The following is a 19204-nucleotide window of genomic DNA, read 5'->3' as shown; positions in this document are numbered from 1 at the left end:
GCCGTGGTCCCGCTAAAACGTTTCCAACAGCTCCTGGGGCATATGGCATCCTCCGCGGCGGCCGCGACGCTGGGGTTGATGCATATGAGACCACTTCAGCACTGGCTCCGGACTCGAGTCCCGAGACGAGCATGGCGCTGCGGCATGCACAACATAAAAGTTACCTCTGCCTGCCGCCAGACCTTCAAACCCTGGGCAGACCTTTGCTTTCTAAGGGCTGGAGTACCCTTGCAGCAGGTGTCCCGATGCGTTCTGGTCACGACCGACGCTTCCAAATTGGGTTGGGGCGCCGTGTGCAATGGGCGCGCAGCCGCAGGCCGGTGGAACCGAGGCCCGCTGCGCTGGCACATCAACTGCCTAGAGCTGCTGGCTGTTTTTCTGGCCCTGCAGAAGTTTCTTCCGTTAATTCGGCACAAACACGTCTTAGTCAGGACAGACAGCACCACGGTCGTAGCCTACATAAACCGCCAAGGCGGAGTACGCTCCCTCCACATGTCACAGCTCGCCCGTCGTCTCCTCCTATGGAGTCAGCAGCGACTGGAGTCACTGCACGCCACTCACATCCCCGGCAACCTCAATGTGATGGCGGACGCGCTGTCAAGACAAAGCTTACCCGGCGGAGACTGGAGACTCCACCCCCAGTCGGTCCAGCTGATTTGGGACCGGTTCGGCAAGGCCCAGGTAGACCTGTTTGCCTCCCAAGAAACCTCCCACTGCCCGCTCTGGTATGCCCGGACAGAGGCTGCCCTCGGGGAAGATGCGCTGGCACACAGCTGGCCCACGGGGCTGCTTAAGTACGCATTTCCCCCAGTGAGCCTTCTTGCACAGGTGCTATGCAAGGTCAGGGAGGACGAGGAGCAAGTCACTCTGGTAGCCCCCTACTGGCCTACCCGGACATGGTTTTCGGACCTCACACTCCTCACGACAGCCCCTCCCTGGCGAATTCCCCTGAGGAAGGACCTTCTTTCTCAGGGACGGGGCATGCTCTGGCACCCGCACCCAGACCTCTGGAACCTCCACGTCTGGCCCCTGGACGGGATGCGGAAGATCTAGCCGGTCTACCATCTGCCGTCGTAGATATAATCAATCAAGCCAGAGCCCCCTCTATCAGGCATCTTTACGCCCTAAAGTGGCGTCTGTTCGCGGACTGGTGTTCTTCCCGAGCCGAAGACCCGCAGAAGTGCGCAGTTAGGTCAGTGCTCCTGTTTCTTCAGGAGAGGCTGGAGAGGAGGCTGTCCCCCTCCACCCTCAAGGTGTATGTCGCCGCTATCGCGGCCCACCACAACACGGTAGACGGAAAGTCTCTTGGTAAGCACGACTTAATCGTCAGGTTCCTAAAAGGTGCCTGGAGGATAGCTCCCTCCCGGCCTAACCTGTTCCCCTCCTGGGATCTCTCGGTCATCTTTACGGGACTCCAGAGACCCCCCTTCGAGCCGCTTGACTCAGTTGGTCTCAGGGCCCTCTCTCTCAAGACCGCCCTGCTGATCGTGCTCGCTTCCATCAAGAGGGTCGGGGACCTGCATGCGTTCTCTGTTAGCGACGCTTGCCTGGAGTTCGGTCCGGAAGACACGTTCGTGATCCTAAGACCGCGACCGGGCTATGTGCCCAAGGTTCCTACCACACCCTTCAGGGATCAGGTAGTGAACCTGCAAGCACTGCCCCGGGAGGGCCCTTTCACTGCTGTGTCCAGTACGTGCCTTACGTATCTACCTGGACCGCACACAGAGCACTAGACGCTCTGAGCAGCTCTTCATCTGCTTTGGGGGACAGCAGAAAGGGAATGCTGTCTCCAAGCAGAGACTCGCCCACTGGGTTGTAGACGCCATTTCCCTGGCTTATCACACCCAGGCCGTGCCCCCCCCTTTGCGGGTCCGAGCCCACTCCACCAGGAGTGTTGCGTCCTCATGGGCACTGGCTAGGGGCACTGCCCTAGCAGACATTTGTAGAGCAGCGGGCGGGGCAACACCGAACACTTTCGCGAGATTCTACAATCTCCGAGTTGAGTCAGTATCGTCCCGTGTTCTCTCAGGTACCGAGCCCGTAGAACTCGGTGGCACGCCCACGATCTGACCAGGTGTATCGCTTGCATCTAGCGCCCTTTCCCCTAACCAGGGGAAACAGTGCGCCTTCATTCCCAGGAGATCTCAGGTTTGGGACACTGGTTGATTCCTCCCTAGCCCTCGTGGGTCGCAGTTCAGCGGAGGAACTCGCCGACCCAAGCCACTGCGGGTACCGCAAGCTACCCTGCACTGGTATAGGTGCTCCACAGGTAAGGCCTCCTTCGGACTCCCCCTGTGTGTAATGCCACGGTTCTGTCCCCTCTGGCGAGTGGACTCCCGTACTTCCCTTAGGCAGTCACGGCTGCTTCGGTTGCCATGCTGTATGTTCCCCCCTCTATAGGCTGGATCCACCACCGCACCGACTTTTCCACATAGGCCCTAAGTCAGGCCTCTGATGGTTTTGCCACTTAAACTTGCCTCCCCTCTCGGGTAGGCGTGGCCTCCGCAAGGTCTTCTCCGCCCTGAATAAGGGCTAAGACCCCCTTCCCTCAATGCGTGTAAGGGCCCCAGCCTAAGTTGCTCTATGCGAGAAACATAGAGAGAAAAGAGGCCTGGCCAGGCTTGGCCCGTTCCCAGGTTGGCGGCCAGCACCTTGTTCCCCCCTCCAGGGTAACGATAAGGAATCCTGATGGCTTAAATGGGGCATTGGGGAAGGGTACGTGCAGCCTGATACAGTTGGTCGTCCTGCACGTAAGAATACCTGCTCGCTCCTGTATCAGCAGTTCACGTACACGGCTCAGCGCGTGGCGCTTTTATAAGTGGACCCCTAGTGTCGCTTCTCTGACACAACGTGGAGAGAGCGACAGAAGGGGAACGTCTAGGTTACGTATGTAACCTCCGTTCCCTGATGGAGGGAACGAGACGTTGTGTCTCCCCTGCTATGTCGCTGAGCCGAGCCACTGTTGTGGCCGGACCATTTCCGGCTCCTCAGAAAAATCCTGAATGAACTCCCTTATTTGCGCCGCTTAAACACCCGTATGTCCGGGGGCGGGACATGCAAATACTGGTTGCCAACTCTCATTGGCCTTTTTTCATAGTTCAGAGGTGAATATCGGCGCTCAAGAGAGACCCCTAGTGTCGGTTCTCTGACACAACGTCTCGTTCCCTCCATCAGGGAACGGAGGTTACATACGTAACCTAGACGTTTATCATTTAATAATATAAACAACGGTACTGCACTGTAAAATATAGATTTAAACTGTAAAATGTACAGATTGTTCTGTAAAGTTGTTTACATTTTTACTGTATTTTTTATATATTTATTCTGGAAACCACATCTGACAGTTTTATTTTGTTTTGTATTGATTGTGATTTTTTTTTTACAGTGTAAGGTTCCATTTGTTAACATTGGTCAATGCATTTGGTATCATGAACAAACAATGAACAATATATTTTTTACAGTATTTATTAATTTTCTAATGTTACATCTAATGTATGTTAAATTTAACATGAAATAAAATTAATACATTATTTAAAAGTATCGTTCAATGTTATTTCATGTTAACTAATGTTGTTAACTACCAAATTGAACCTTACTGTAAAATGTTACATAAGTTACCTTATGTTCCCTTTCAGAATGGCCTCAAACACTGCCTGATATGTCTGCATAGCCAAAGGAGAAAAGGTGATAGTGGCAAAAGCATGAGAGTGGCTGGGGATGCTCATCTTTGTAGGAGTCAACTCAAAAACCTCTGCATTAGATGTTGTTGGCTGAAATGAACAAAAAGATACACTTAAATAAAACAGGGTAATTACGCAACATTAAGCCATCATCATGTTACACCTAGAGTAACAGCAACAGCAGTGCTCTGAAAGCAACCCTTCATTAATACCAAACCAGAAATGTGCTCTTTTTAACTAATAATAACAAGTATGAAATACAGAGTAAATCCTGTTATTTATTTTAATAAGACAGCTATTACATTGTAATTAGTGTTTACCTTTCCAGTGCATTATAATGCAATTCCAGAAATACAGAACCTGTGTTTGTTACTTTATAACTACATTTAATTTACATTTGTTTCTGTGCTTTAAGACCTGTGATGGGAGGGAATCACAGCTCTAGAATAACAAAAATGGTGGCAGAACCTCTTCACACACACACACACACACACACACACACAAACCTTGACTGATTTGATGAACAGGCTGAGTTCACACAGTACTTTTCCTGGATTGGTCAGACGGATCTGGGCCTTGGCTGAGTGACCCACCAGAACACTGTTGAAGACAAATTTGTTCTCGTCCTGAACGTAGACACCCATACTGGTCCTGTACTGCTCACATTGCAGCATGCTACTGTTCTTACAGATACGGTGCTCCACAAAGATAGTAGCAATGTCTGTATTCGCTATTCCTAAAGACAGTACAGTGACATAGAGTGAGGACCATGACTCTAAATGAAGAATGCACACAAAATCATTCTACAATGTACTTCTGTCATGCTTTGGATGGAAGGAGGATGAAGACGAAAGTCAGAGTGAACGCAAGTGCAGTGTGTATAATGACAAAACAAACAATATACAAAACTACAAAGATAATACTTAGCACTATTTAAGGTAAAATAAATAATAATAACATATGGCTAAACAAAAATAATAACAACTAATAACATATAAGGGATATAAGCAGTTGTTTAAGGGATAGTGATATAAGATATAAGACTTGATAAACAGTGAGTAAATGAGGTGAGTTTATACAGAGTCCAATGAGGAGGTAATTGAGAACAGGTGTGGCTGTTTAGAGTATGGGTAAACTAAAGCATTTAATGGCTGAGTGGTTGAGACTGAAGGGGTCGTTACAACTTAATATCAGTGTAAGAAATTGACACTTTTATTTAGGGGAAATATTTGATCACTGCAGTTGATTTTCAGGGGCATTTTTTACATTATGCCACTTATAAACACAAAGCATGTCCTTCATTCACATTTTCTTCATGACACATTGAGCCCATAGGTGAATCTGCACCAAAGGCATGCCAAGACCAGTGGTGGAGCTATACAATGGGGCCCATTCTGCCTAGACATGGAGCAAGCTGCACCACAGGACTCACTGAGCCAAAAGGTGGAGCTGCATCATGGGACACACTGAGCCCTAAGGTGGCGCTCCACCACAGGACCCACTGAGCCAGAAGGTGGAGCTGCACTTTGAGCAGAGGTGGAAAGCAGCTAATTACAACTACTCTTGTTACAGTACTTTAGTAATTTTTTAAGAATAAATAAATAATAGTACTTTTACTTGAGTTGATTAAAAATGAAGTATTCAAATTTCCAACAGTTATTTTTCACCACAATTACACAGTACAAAAAAATACATAATATTTCAGAATTTTTGGGAAGAAGAAAGGTATAAGTGCTAAATCTGTTTAAAAACTAAAACGTGCTGTGCGCCGCAGGGCACAGGATCATGAGCACAGCAGCTTGCATAAACTGCCGCTGGTGTCCTCTCTTCTCTAGCTTATTCAAGACTTTCTGCCCTGACACCATACAACAACTGTAATACTGTGATTTTCTGCATATTTCATTTTATTCTGGAATGCCGCCGTTCATTCAGGTATGAGGGAACCGTCTGAACATGTTTAACCACTGATCAAACTTCACATGTTCTTAAGGTAGCCAATGTTTTAACTGTATTAAATATTAATACTATGTACTGTAGTTTGACATATATATGGTGATCTCTTGTTTACTTGCTACTATATGTCTAAAACAAACTTTTAAATACCTTAGAAAAATACAATGCCAATAGTGTATTAATTTGCCCCCGAAATTGAGAAAAATATCCCAGAAATTCAAAATATGGGGGCAGAATATGCCCACCACGAATTCCTGTGTTTTGTTGATAATTTCTTATATAGTTAGAATTACATACATTGTGATCTTCTTCTGTCTTTTTACTGAAGATAATATTTTTCCCCGCCATCCTGTTCCTCTCTTCATCTCGCACACAGATGAATCCGCATCAGTTCAGTATTGTACTACTGCATTAAATTCTGTTAAATTCCGTTCAGCCCTCTTGTTCATAATAAACTGCCCTATTGTGTAACATCCTCCCTCAAGGAGCTGTACTGTACTTCCCTACTGTGTGCTGCAGTTAATCTGTCTGAAATTTCTCACACGCTAGAGGCCAAAAGTGCATAAGTGATGGATGTTATTTAAAGAAGGTATGAGAAATCACAAAGCATAAATGTAAACAAATGCTACAATTAACTTAATAATATCTCAATATGTTAAATAACCATAATGTTAATTAAGACTATATTATTACAACTGAAATACAATAATGTTTATTTTTGCCTTATTTTATTCAGTTGACCTGTAGGAGTTGATAACTGTTTGCTTAATAATCTCATTACATATTTGGATAATTGGATACATTTCCTCCTCTAAGATATTGCATTATATTAGTTTTGTACAGTATGCTAACTTAATAGCCAAAATACTTGGACATACATGAATGAGAATAAACCTGTAATAGGAATGTGTTTGTCACAATGCACATTATGTAGTTTAGAGATGATTTAGAGACATTTTGAATGTTACAAACGGCAATTTATATTTAAATAATTGTTGTATTCTTAAAATGTTCTGTTTGTCCAAGAATCTTCTTGCAGCAATGCAGGTCTTTGGCATTTAGAAGCTGCAAGTTTAGGACCTGTGACAAACTAGAGACTGTGATTTATTTGTCTTTTTGTTGTGCATCTGGCCATCCACTGCCCTCTCGGATGCCATCTCGGCTGGATGGACAGGCTCTTTCGCATCTCTGAATAGCAGGGTCGAAACCTCTGCTGGCAATACCACCGAGACGAGGCAGGAGCCCGGCAAACTGAATCGCGTAGCCGAGTCAGATGGTCCTGGCCAGCCAACGTGACGGGTTGGATAGCAACGTCCAAGCTCTGTGCGAGGGGCACTAACGGGACATTTGTTTTTGGTGTACCGGGTGGGGCTTCACAGCGGGGGGGAAGCAGGTAATAATGCGTCGGGAGGCAGAATTCCGTCCCGAGGCTTGGGTGCTGAGAAAGACTCAAAGCACTTACCTTGCTCCGCGCACCCGGCAGGGGGTGGGTTAGAGACTGAGGAGGAGGTCCTGTAGGGATGTCTTCGGAACTCACCAGCACTGGCCTGCCGGGGGTCCGGAGGTGAGATGACTGCATCCAGGGAGCCGGGACTGTAAGACTTTAGTGCCTGGGTACCGTGAGAACGGCGCAACCCAGGAAATTAGGAAATCACTCTTTTATTAACAATGTGGGTACGGGGGGCGTACACCACCTGTGGGGCGCTCAACGCTGGGGCTGAGAGCTGGGCCCATTTTCAGCTGAGCTGTTTGCTGCCTGGTTTAGTCGCAGGGGGACGCCCTCGGTAGGCAGATAGGGTGTGGGCTGCATTGAGGCGGCGGCGCGACATGATGTGAGAGATATAGCTTCTGTCTGCCTCTTCACCGCCGAAAACTGCTGGGCGAAGTCGTCGACGGTGTCACCGAAGAGGCCAAACTGGGAGACGGGGTCGTTGAGAAAGCGTACCTTGTCAATGTCGTGCATCTCGACCAAATTCAGCCACAAATGGTGTTCCTGGACCACGAGGGTGGCCATCGCCCGACCAAGTGATTGCGCTGTGACCCTCGTAGCTCTGAGAGTGAGGCTGGAGGCAGGGCGCAGTTGCAGCAGCACATCGGGATCGGGACTGGCCAGGTGCAGATCTTTAAGTGCCTTGGCTTGGTGAACTTGCAGGAGAGCCATGGCATGCAGGGCGGAGGCGGCCTGTCCTTTCGCAGTCACTGACGACGTTGTCCTACAGGCCTTGGAGGGGAATACAGGGTGGCAGCGTTCTCAGGACACAAGTGGATGAGCGGCGCCTTGGACCACGGAACCGATCGAGTAGCCGTGAGGGGGGATGGAGGTTTCCAGTCCACCTCGCGCTCATGGCGGCATGGGAAAGTATAGCGGACATCCGTGCGTCAGGCTCAGACTAGGTGAACGGACCCGAAGTTGGTAGCCCAGGCGAGTCATCAGCATCAGATGCCGCTGTGACACTCTCCGATGCAGCGGCGAAATCGTCATCCAATTCCGGGGGCTTATACGAGAATGCCAGGTGGCTGCTAGGCGAGCTGCACTGTACCCGAGCTCGGACAGAAAGCAAGCAAGCATACCACAGAGCGGATGGTTTGAGGGGTTTTACCCGGCAAAACCGAGCCCGTCATCATCCCCGAATCGTCTTCAATGCCAGCCGGATCGTCCTCAATCCCGTGGGAAGAAGGAACGACGTGGGGGCGGCTGAAGTGTCTTTCTCTCGTGAGAAAAGAAAGCCGTGACCGCAATGTTGCCATGGCTATGTTCTTGCACTGAGAACATGAACCATTCATGAAATGCTGCCTGCGTGTGTTTGCAGCCTAGGTACATGAGACGTGGAGAGAAATCGACGGCACCCAGGAACTACACAGAGACAGAAGGGCATCTTGAAAATGATGCGTCCTGAAAAGGATGTTCAACTCCTGCTGTGTACTGCTCTTTTATGAGAGGAAACTCAAACTCTTTTAGAGGAAATAAACTCTTTTAGGAGGAGAAACACTCTTTTAGGCAATGAAAGCACTGTCGAAGCGCCCAGGGGCATGGATTGCACAGCGTGCAGAGAGGAGAAACCGCTGGAATGCACCATAGATCCAACAACAGTGCTTATCGCCAGTAGAGGTGAGTGGAACAGTGGTGAACTCAGTTTTGCTGTCGCACAACCGCTTGGCTCAGAAGAAAAAAATCTGTCTGACATTCGCTCGCCCGCTCCCCTTTATACCCGTATGTCCGGGGGTGGGGTATGCAAATTCTGTCTGCCAACTTGACATTGGCCTTTTCTCAATTTCAGAGGTACGTGAGGCTCTCAGAAGAGACCCCTTGTGTCACTACAATCGGCACAATATCAAGAGAGTGACAGAAGGGGAAAAACATATTGATAGATGAATACAGTGTGTTCTTATTTTTCTCATAGTTCTTCAATATGGAGGTAAAATAAATGTATAATTACACTCTGCTTATCAAGAGTAGTTTGTCATCAATTTGCTATAGTAAATATATCTTTATTATATTAGGTTATCAAAATGGTTGGTAATACCCCATACAATCTCATCAATCATCATAGAAAGCTAAGAAAGAATTATGTATGTAATTACATAATAAAAAAATAAAAAAAGCTTGAACTTTATAAAACAGTATCTACTCATTCATAGTCACAAACCTGGTATACACACTTCAGCCAGCAGCTTGAATGGTATCCCGTCTGGATTGTCAGAGGTGTCTCTGTCAGAGATGTCTATAGCTAGACATTCCACCCAACTACCTACATGCTCTGCCTTGCAATCCACAGTCACTAATTGTTGGGCTCCAGGTGCCAGAACACCAAAGCTTGGAGACAATGAAAAAACACCCAATGTCAAATGTGTCTGTAAAAAAGACAGAGAAAACAACATGCAATATACTATTAGAACACATATCTTGTTTGTGTAATATATTATATGTTAGATTATTACACTCAATCAAGAACTATAGATAAAGGTATATTGTTTCTTACCTGAATTGGCATGCCAAATTCATTCGATACAGTGTGTCGTATTTTGCTGGCACTAGATGGTTGTATCACAGTATTGTCTTTTGATGCCTTCTTACTCACCAAGCTTAAAAAAATACAACAACATACAAAAACAATAAACAGGAAACAAAGCTAAATTTACTTTATATTATGTATTAAATAATGGCCTTTTAACTGCTTTCTTTTGAGGGTCAGATTGTTAAAATCAAAGTGGGCAAGAGATTAGTTAGTATTAGATCTTAGCACTTTTATAATACGAACATGTTTACTTATTTCCTTAATAAATAAAAGAATAAACACCCATAATACTGTGTGTATTTAAAATAAATAGCTAATCAATGTTTTCAAATCAAGTTAGTTGACTGGCTGGAGAATAAACATGACTTCATAGCATAACTAACAAAAACATTTGGATAACCTTTACCATGAAAATAAAAACAATGATTGTTTGGACATTTTAGGGTTAATGTTTACAAACGAGGAGAAGTGAGGTAAACATTAAAAGAAAAATCTAAAAGCTCACATCTTTGACTTCTAAACATTAAACAATAAATATTAGCCATACCCTCTCCTCTGTGCAGGACCTGGTTGGTTTTTACACATTCTAATGCTGAAACGGATCTCAAAGTTCCCTTTATTCTCCACAGTAAGAGTTTGTCTTTTGCGAGAGCCATACACCAGGGGACCAAAGTTGATGTCATTAGAGGGAGTGATATTGTATTTAGAGAAGAGTGCCTGGACTGACACTTTGATTGGTATAGTATTAATGGTCACACCACCCTCAACATTGGGCTCAATAATCTGGAGCAAATAAATCACAGCACATTAGTTTGATGTTCCATGATAGCAGAACTTAAATAAACAAAAATACAACATGCTAAAGACTATATTAGGTGGGTAGATTAAAGACCTGACAGCAAAGGATTGGGTTATCTCTGATGGACATCTCCTTGTTGTGGAAGAAAATAATCTGGATACTAGTGGGTTTATTGTTAGGGTGTAAGGTGCCCCTATGAGGTGTGATGGAGAATATTGAGTTCAGATCTGGCATTCCTGGCTCTGTGGCCTCCAGTGCAAACCTGTGAGTCAAAATTGATAAAAAAATTATTATGCTACAATTCTGACATCATAGCACTGGAAAACATTATGCCATCACTAGTGTTATCCTACTCTACATATGTTGTTTACTTTATCTGTTGCCCTCTGTAGGCTTGGGTATGTAGGAAATACATCGGCACAACTTTAACAACCCATAAGTAAACATAGGAGTTCTATCAGAAGAAAAGACCTTAACTATCTTTTTGTAGCTCATTTTTATTAATGTTTATTAATTCCACCCGAAGGTGCTTTACCCTCCTATGTGTAGTTCTGGTTTTGTAACGTAGGTGTTACCTTATACTTATTGACCACCTCATTGTTGAAAATATTTCTGTGATTTGTTTGTTTGTTTGTATTTGCTGGTCTGCCATTCTCTGCTTTAAAATGCCTGAAAGTACCATGAACTCACAGCAGTTTCAATAAATATAGAATTTCTTGCAAGCTACGGCAATGTGTAGGATTATTTCTTTGTATTATTTCCTGTGTCAAACGCATCTGCCCGCAACCATTTAGGTAAGCAACGGGTGTTTGTTTATTGATCTACATTAAGAAAATACATTACACAGAGATGGAGAAGAAAAAATATATATATCACAGACATATTTGATCTTAACCTTATCTGAATTTCTAAATCATTATAACAAACCAGGAACATTGAAAAAGTAGATGATTAAATACCTATGTGACAACTTACTTGAAGGCTATGTCATATTTGCCTTTGTTTTCCAATTTAATAGACCGTTTCACCTCTTCTGACACTTTGAATGTTCCGAAATCTAATGAACCATCAGAATCTACAGCAAATGTAAAAAAAACATCAACAAATGATTAATGCTTTATTTGCAGCTAAAACATTTTTCATGGTTTGATGCACCAATGAGTTATCAGGAGGGTACCTTCAGGAAGGCTTATGTCCACTGCAATATCATATGCCTCTGCAATAATCTGAATGTTTTCTGAATGTTGAATAATGCCAAGAATGTTCTCCAAATCAGACACCTGATAAAAACACATACCCGTCACATTCAATCACAGGCACGCATACTAATATGTTAAAATGTTCAACAATAATTATTCAATCTAGGGGGAATAAATTGTGATAAAATTTTTGTCTTATGATTATGATTTAATCAAATAAGTTCAATATTTTTAAGAAGCCTTCACAACTAATAACATTACTGGTGTTTCAGTTTCAATAAGTTTGTTCCTCATTTTGTAGTACCTCTAAAGAAATTGCTTTTTTCAATTTGATAGGATTCCTGGCTATGAAATGCATGTGCAGGCTAAACTTGGAATGTGGCATGATGATCCCCTGGTCCTGAGACACGCTGAATTCATCCCCAAGCATCTCCATACCCCTCAGCTTCCAAGCAGCTGGCAAAAGGGTGTTGTTGTGTAGACACAGACTCCGAGTTTCTTTTCTGAAGGAATATTTGGTTTGAAAGAAAAAAAAAGAGCAAACCAGGTTTTTTAAAATGCAATATTTGACTCAGTGGTAAACAGTGATAATCTTATCGCCAAAACTGTTCCAAGATGAGGCAAAAAAGATGCATTGTGACAATAATTAATTATCTTTATTACAACATATTGTTAACAAAAAAAATAATGGGGGAAAAATAATATTGCAAGATGTACAAACAATGGTTCTAGAAAAACAAATAAATAGAGTGACAAATATCTACTACAACAACAACCATACAGTCAGTTGACAATGACACAATGTGCATATATCAGGAAAATCTATTTGAAATTATTTGAATCATACAGTAAAGTGTTACTACTGTAGCTGAGGCCATGTGAGTGAAAAGTAAATGTAGCAGACCTGTACGTCGGTATCTTGTCGAAGTGGAGCAGCTTGTGGTCCAGCTCCAGTTCAGGCCTGACTCCTACGCAGGAGATGTGAAAGACAACAATCTCAGGGTTGTCCTTGATGCAGCACACAACACTGTCCTCTATATGTCTTGGGGTGTTAGGGTATGCCCACACCATCAGAACCTGCCGGGAGAATATCAAACATTAATGGTAGGAGAGTTTGAGTGAAAGTCTTTCTTGGTGGTAAAGGTTACATTTTTCCAGAATTGAAAATTCTGCCATCATTTACTCACACTAATGTAGTTCCAAACCCATCTGTGTTTATAATACTTTATTGGTGCTTTTGCATACTTTTTGAAGCTTTGAAGCTCCTGTCCCAATTTATTGTAGTTGCATGGGAAAAAAGTGACCAGTACTGTACATTCTTCAACATGTCTCCTTTTGTATGCCGTTGATAAAAGAAAGTCACACGGGTGTGTAACAACATGAGGGTGAGTAAATGAATGAAATCAAATTTTTTGGGTGAACTCTTTATGTCAAAGGCTAAGGTGGTAGTTCAAATGGAAATTAGATATCTATCTGGAGTCTACGTATATGGCGCAAATACAGCTAGGACTAATGTAACAACACCAAATATTATTCAAATTTTACAAGTTTAAAATGGCATACATCTCAAAAACAACCCAAAAACAATGCATTAAATTTACATTTCACATGAAGACATCTCAATGTGCAGTTGCTTACTTTTCGCTCATTAGGTTCCAAGGTAATGTTTGGAGGGTCAAGAAAGAAAGTGGTGGCATTAGTGTCATGCTGGAAGCAAAAATGGACCTCTGCCTCCATTAGGGAATTGTTGTGAATTACAAACCTCTCCATGTTCTCAGGATATTTCCCTTTTTTATACCTGGTTCAGGAAAACACTGTTTTTAATCAACATTCATTTTAATAAGGGCTTAATATGATAATATGTTTTATAGTATAGCTTTGAAATGTTTACAGCATAAGTACAGTACAGTATAGTGAATCACTATTATAAAAGTATTAGTTCACCCAAAAATAAAAACACTGTCATCATTTACTAACCCTCATGTGGTTACAAAACTGCATAAACGTTCTTTCTTTTTGGAACATAAAAGGAGATGTTAGGCAGAATATTTTAATTGCATCTTTTTTCCCCATACAATGAAAGTGAATAGTGACTGAGACTAACATTCTGCCAAGCATCTCCTTTAGTATTCCATGGCAGAAAGAAAGTAGAACTTGGAATAGTGAATTTGGGTGAGAAAATGTTAACAGAATTGTTATTTTTGGGTGAAATATCCTTTTAATATGACCAACAATGACAACAAGCTTAATTTACAGTACTTTTTGGTTCTAGCACAATGACATTACATGCCAGCACCTTTCTCTGGTCTTCCCACAAAGCAGAGGTCCAAACTCATACAGTTTAGATTGGATAATGTAAGTCTTTTTTAGCCCGCTCTCAGGCTGCAGAGTCGTTTTGCAATGTGCAAACACAATCCTATTACATAAAAATATACACACTAATTAGATCATGCCAGAAGTCTGTGTAGACTATATTTCCACTGCTGAAATGCCACTCACTTTGGGTCTCTGCTAATAGTTGGGTAAGCACAAATTCCTTTACAGTATAGCTGATAACGTCGTTTGGTCCCCATCAACTCAAAGCTAAAAGCCTGATCATATTTTCCAAAAACAGAGGAACAAAACATGATCCTCAGGGTAACTGTTTCACTTGGAGGTACAATCCAGCGGAAATGAGTGAGCCTTTAAAAGATATGTTGGAAGAGTTAAAGCAAAACTGATGTACTTATTTGTGAATGTACATGTGCTTTGTGTGTGAGGGACCTCCTGTACCTTTGGTTGCATTCTGGGTGGGGATCCTCAGAATGTATACACTCTATGTCTGTATTAGATGTGTTTGCAAATGTCATGTCCTCCTGCAAGAAGCCAACCAGGTTGTATTTAAATTAGATAGGATAATTTAGGAAATAAAAGGAATAGTTCTCCCAAAAATGAAAATTCACTCCAAAATGCAGCTCCTTTTCAATACAATGGCATTTCAGTATCTTTCAAGCTCCAAAAAGGACAAAAAAATACTATAAAGGCACAATAAATGTAGTCTACAAGACTGTTTATTCCAAGTCCTCCAAAGCCATATGATAGCTTTATGTGATGAAGAGACCAAAATGATCATTATTCGGCTCTCAAATCAAATATGGCACCTACAGTATGGCGCATGCTAATAGGTTCATTGCAGACTGAACATGACATAAACTACGTATGACTTCAGAAGACTAATAACATACTGCTCGGTTTGTTTGGACTACTTTTATGGTGCTCTCATAGTGCTTTTAAGTCCTTTTGGAGCTTTGCCTGAGGTCACTATGAAATGCCGTTGTGTGGGAAAAGCTGTGTGAAGATTAATCAAAATTATCTCTTTCCATGCTATAGCAAAAATAACTAGGGACGTGCACGGATAGTTGACATTCGGTTAACTTTTTGATGCTGCACTATTCGAATATCAAAATCACTATTTGGTTATTCTACAAGTGCAATACAGGTCTAAACCTGACGAGCTCGAAGAGTTCTGGCAAATCGTCAGGTTTTCCTGCCGAGTTTGAGTCAGTTTTTCAAGTATATGGTGATTTAGGTGCTGTTCAAACATGCTTTTGTGTGTATCTGCACTGTTTTTCTGTTACAGATCAGTGATACTAACACATGCTGGACAGTCTTTGACTGTTGCACTGGATCTCACTTTTTTCTTTCAGTGCCTCAGAGTAAACAATGAGGTGGTCAATAAGTATAAGGTAACACCTGCGTTACAAAACCAGAACTACACATTGGAGGGTAAAGCACCTTCTGGTGGAACTTTAAGACACAGAGTAAAGTTAAAAAGACTTTAATTTTTAAATGCATCTCAAAACACCTGCATTGTGTTTTATTTGTTGTGCTGCATTCTGAAGAAAAGTAGCCTACTTTAAGCGACTCTTACACCATTAAACATGATTCCAGTTTGTTTTTCACCGAGCAACAGTTCAGCGCTTGATAAATAGTTAGACAAAGTTTTTAGTACAATAATTAGACAAGTTTAATGTAATTTTATTTTAAACCATTTAAAAATGATGGAAGAGGCTATTTAACCGCAGCAGAGGGACACGCACAAGATAATATTTGTGCTCATTGCCTCACAGATGTGTGAACCTGTACGGGGCAGAGCGCATATACAAGCATGTTTAACTTTAATGTGAGATTTTATCATTTGAAGATGTATGTATTGTCTTATTTAAACTCATAGCTCACTGTGCACTTTATTTGCTGCTATTTTGAGTAGTATTTAAGGAAATTCCATTACTTTAAAAATGTTGGCTAGTAGAAGCTGATTTTGCCGGTTGATAACAGACCCACTACAGAGCATCCGGTTAGAGACTTTTACCAGAGATGATCAGGTATTCGGGAATAACCCATTTATTGTCACCACAACTCAGTACACTGAATAAATTCGACTTTGCATGTGTGTGTGATTTTTTTTTACAGGCACGCACGCACACAACTTTAGCAAAGATAAATGCTGCAGTATAGCTTGCATCCGTCCGTTTCCCGTTCGGTCAGACTCAATTCAGTGGGCGGGAGCACTGACCTGCACGTCTTTCCCGCGGCGCTGATTGGCCAGCTGGACGGATGCTGCGACGAATGCATCAATTTTGACATATAATAAAGGAACTAAGACACTTGAATATAACTCTAATAAGGCCTTTTTTACAAATACAATAAACATCCTTTATTCCCACATCCTGACTCCAGATGAAAATTATTAACCATCCAAAAAACCTTGCAGTTAAGCGAATGTTAAAAATGGTAGCCGTGCACATCCCTTAAAATAACAGGGTTGGAACGATGTTAGGGTGAGTAATTTTTTGATTATCAATTCTTTTAAAGCACATAGCAAAAAGGTAAAGCATTAGACATTAACAATGTTTTTTCTTGTAGACTAAAGATACCTTAACAGATGTGATAGGTCCCTTAGCCTCTGATCCTATGTCTACCTCTTTTTTCTGTTCAGTCAGTTCCTCAGGAGACGAGGGCATCATAAAGATAAAACAACTGTCAGAGAGCTGAGTGCTGGGCACTGATCTCTTCTCAGGGTAAGGGACTATGGAGAATATTATAGGTGGAGGGATGGGTGGACCTTTGGGTCCTAACCCCAACTCATCCAAGATCTGTGAGACAGACAATGAAAATAATAATACCAGGTATATCACATATTCCATGGAAACTATACAAAATCTGAACAAAGAAGAAACTGTCAGGCATAAAGAGGGATTACTCTACCTCATCAAGGGAGGGTAGTTTCATGCTTTTGGTGATCTCGTAACCACTCAAATACTCTCCCTCTTTGATAGACAGCCAGATGTGGGGAATGGGGTCTGGCACTACAATCTTTTCAGAGCCATCAGTACCATCCACTGGCACATGGGCCTGGCTAGGAGCTGGAGACCTCATATCTGAAGCCTCCACCTTCAGCTTCTCCAATTTCTCCTTCTCTCGCTCCTTCTTGCTCTTCTTGGCAGTAGGGGCAAGGTATTCTGTAGTCTCTTCAGTCTCTTGGGTCTCAAAGAAGATGGGCTGTGACAACAGTTCCTGCGTTCGATCCCAGAACTCAAGAATGTGTTGAAGTTGTTGCTGGCTTTGTTCATATACATGAAATCGGGCTAGTAGATGTCTGTCCCTCTCACTGAACTGTTAACAATAAAAAAAGAAACACAGCAAAAGTTAATGATGGGTCCTGCTAGATTTCTTTCAAATAGCAAAATGCCTCATTCAACATGAAAGATATGCATGACTATTTGCAATTCCCCATGAAATAAAAATTGAAGTTTTGTGGATTTTAGCCCACGTCTGTTTGTTTTGAAGCCATGTGTGTATACTTCTAAAAGTTGAAAAATTAAAGGAATAGTTCTCCTAAAAATGTAAAGTCTCTCATAATTTACTCACACTTATGCCATCTCAGATGTATATGACGTTCTATCTTCTGCTGAATACAAACTAAGATCTTTGGAAAAACATTTCAGCTATGCTGGTCCTCACTCGGCAATGGGTACTAAGTTTAAGTTTAAGGCTCCAGAAAAGCACATAAATGCAGCATAAAAGTAATCCATATGACTCCAGTGGTAAAATCATATTTCTTCAGAAGCGATAGCATGATAGGTGTGGGTGAGAAACAGATCAATATTTAAGTAAAATAAAAAAAATACTCCTCCTGCCCAGTAGGTGCTGATATGCACGAAGAATGAGAATCTCCAAAATCACAAGAAGAAGAAGAATGAGAAAGTGGAACTTTGTAGTAAAAAAGGACTTAAATATTTTTATGTTTCTCACAAACACTTATCATATACCTTCTGGAGATATGAATTTAACCACTGGAGTCTTGTGAATTACTTCTATGCTAACTTTTGGAGGCTTTTGGAGATTCAAGATTTTGGCACCCATTCACTTGCGTCATATGAGCAGACATAGTTTCTAAAAATCTTTGTTTGTGTTCTGCAGAGGAAAGAAAGACATAAACATCTGGGATAGCATGAGGGCGAGTAACTGATGAGAGAATTTTCATGTTTAGGTGAACAATTCCTTTAACAATTAGCAGAAATAAAAAAAAAAATCAGGAAAGCAGACCACAAAATGTTGATAAATCTTCTTGAACAGTACAGTTCTCTCTGGACAGTACAAACATTTTGTACAAAGATCAAATGCTCTCTGGAATGAGAATGTCCCTCCCCTTAATACACTTGCAACAGACTAGATAGCAAATAGCAAATCGTTGCTTATAGCTATGACATAACTAAGGCCTAAAACTGTATCTGTTTAAAAAAGGGGGAGTCTTTTGATATGTCCCAGCCTAACTTCCATTTTCAAATCAAACGGCACTCGTCAAGTGATTTAATGGGGACTTTAAGGGAAATCAAATAGTTTATGTACTTATAAACACACAAAATGACTAAAACTAACTTGCTCTTGTTGTCGTTCCTCAGCAACTGGCAAAGGATCTATCTGTACTGGTGTATCCCTGTCCTCTTTAGGTGTCATCTCGTCTTCTCTTAAATTCTCAAGCTCCTGTTGTCGTCTCTCCTCCAGCTCTTGGTCAAACGTGTCTTGTTCCCTTAAGTAATACACAATTATAACATTTGATTCTTAAATATAATTGTTTTTCTATGTAAAATATGGTTTTGGATTTAAAAAAAAAATATTTTCAATTAAAAATGTATTGGTTATTTGTTTTTTTAATGAGTTTTTCTTAAAGTTGGTTCAGAAAACCTGTCTGTAAAAATATTGTTTTCTAAAGATAATTTACAGGATACTTCTAACACAAAAAAAGTTATGTTGAATTTGTATGAGATTAGGTTAAATACCTGTGCTTGAGGACACTGTAGCTGTTAAAGAGGTTGATAACATAAATGTGGCGACGGTTGTTGAGAGCTTTCAGGACAATCTGGAGCATGTCACATGGTGAGCTACAGTACATTGTCTCCAACCCGTCAATCACAACACCACTTTGACAGTCGCTAAGCTACAGTATGCAAGGCAAAGAAGAAATCACTTGCATTGTCCACATACTGTATACTGTGATTGACACAATGAAAATGT

General features: G+C 42.0%; 1 protein-coding gene across 1 annotated transcript in view; it reads right to left on the bottom strand.

The window, feature by feature from the left end:
* The window catches only part of LOC127623022 (hydrocephalus-inducing protein-like), a 113174-nt gene that overhangs the window by 26507 nt on the left and 67463 nt on the right, over positions 1–19204 (bottom strand). Inside the window, exons 42-59 of the mRNA XM_052097237.1 lie at positions 18970–19127; positions 18569–18719; positions 16895–17302; positions 16564–16782; positions 14420–14502; positions 14147–14329; positions 13944–14063; positions 13286–13445; positions 12552–12724; positions 11952–12150; positions 11626–11728; positions 11424–11523; positions 10542–10710; positions 10197–10432; positions 9614–9716; positions 9281–9485; positions 4181–4416; positions 3619–3770 (exon numbers count right to left, since the gene is read on the bottom strand). Coding sequence (XP_051953197.1) covers positions 3619–3770; positions 4181–4416; positions 9281–9485; positions 9614–9716; positions 10197–10432; positions 10542–10710; positions 11424–11523; positions 11626–11728; positions 11952–12150; positions 12552–12724; positions 13286–13445; positions 13944–14063; positions 14147–14329; positions 14420–14502; positions 16564–16782; positions 16895–17302; positions 18569–18719; positions 18970–19127 — 3158 coding nt within the window. The remainder of the gene's footprint in view (positions 1–3618; positions 3771–4180; positions 4417–9280; positions 9486–9613; positions 9717–10196; positions 10433–10541; positions 10711–11423; positions 11524–11625; positions 11729–11951; positions 12151–12551; positions 12725–13285; positions 13446–13943; positions 14064–14146; positions 14330–14419; positions 14503–16563; positions 16783–16894; positions 17303–18568; positions 18720–18969; positions 19128–19204) is intronic.

Source organism: Xyrauchen texanus, chromosome 29 (assembly GCF_025860055.1).
Source record: "Xyrauchen texanus isolate HMW12.3.18 chromosome 29, RBS_HiC_50CHRs, whole genome shotgun sequence".
NCBI lineage: Eukaryota > Metazoa > Chordata > Actinopteri > Cypriniformes > Catostomidae > Xyrauchen > Xyrauchen texanus.
The sequence above is the reverse complement of the archived record's forward strand: the minus strand, read 5'-3'. Positions and strand labels throughout refer to the sequence as shown.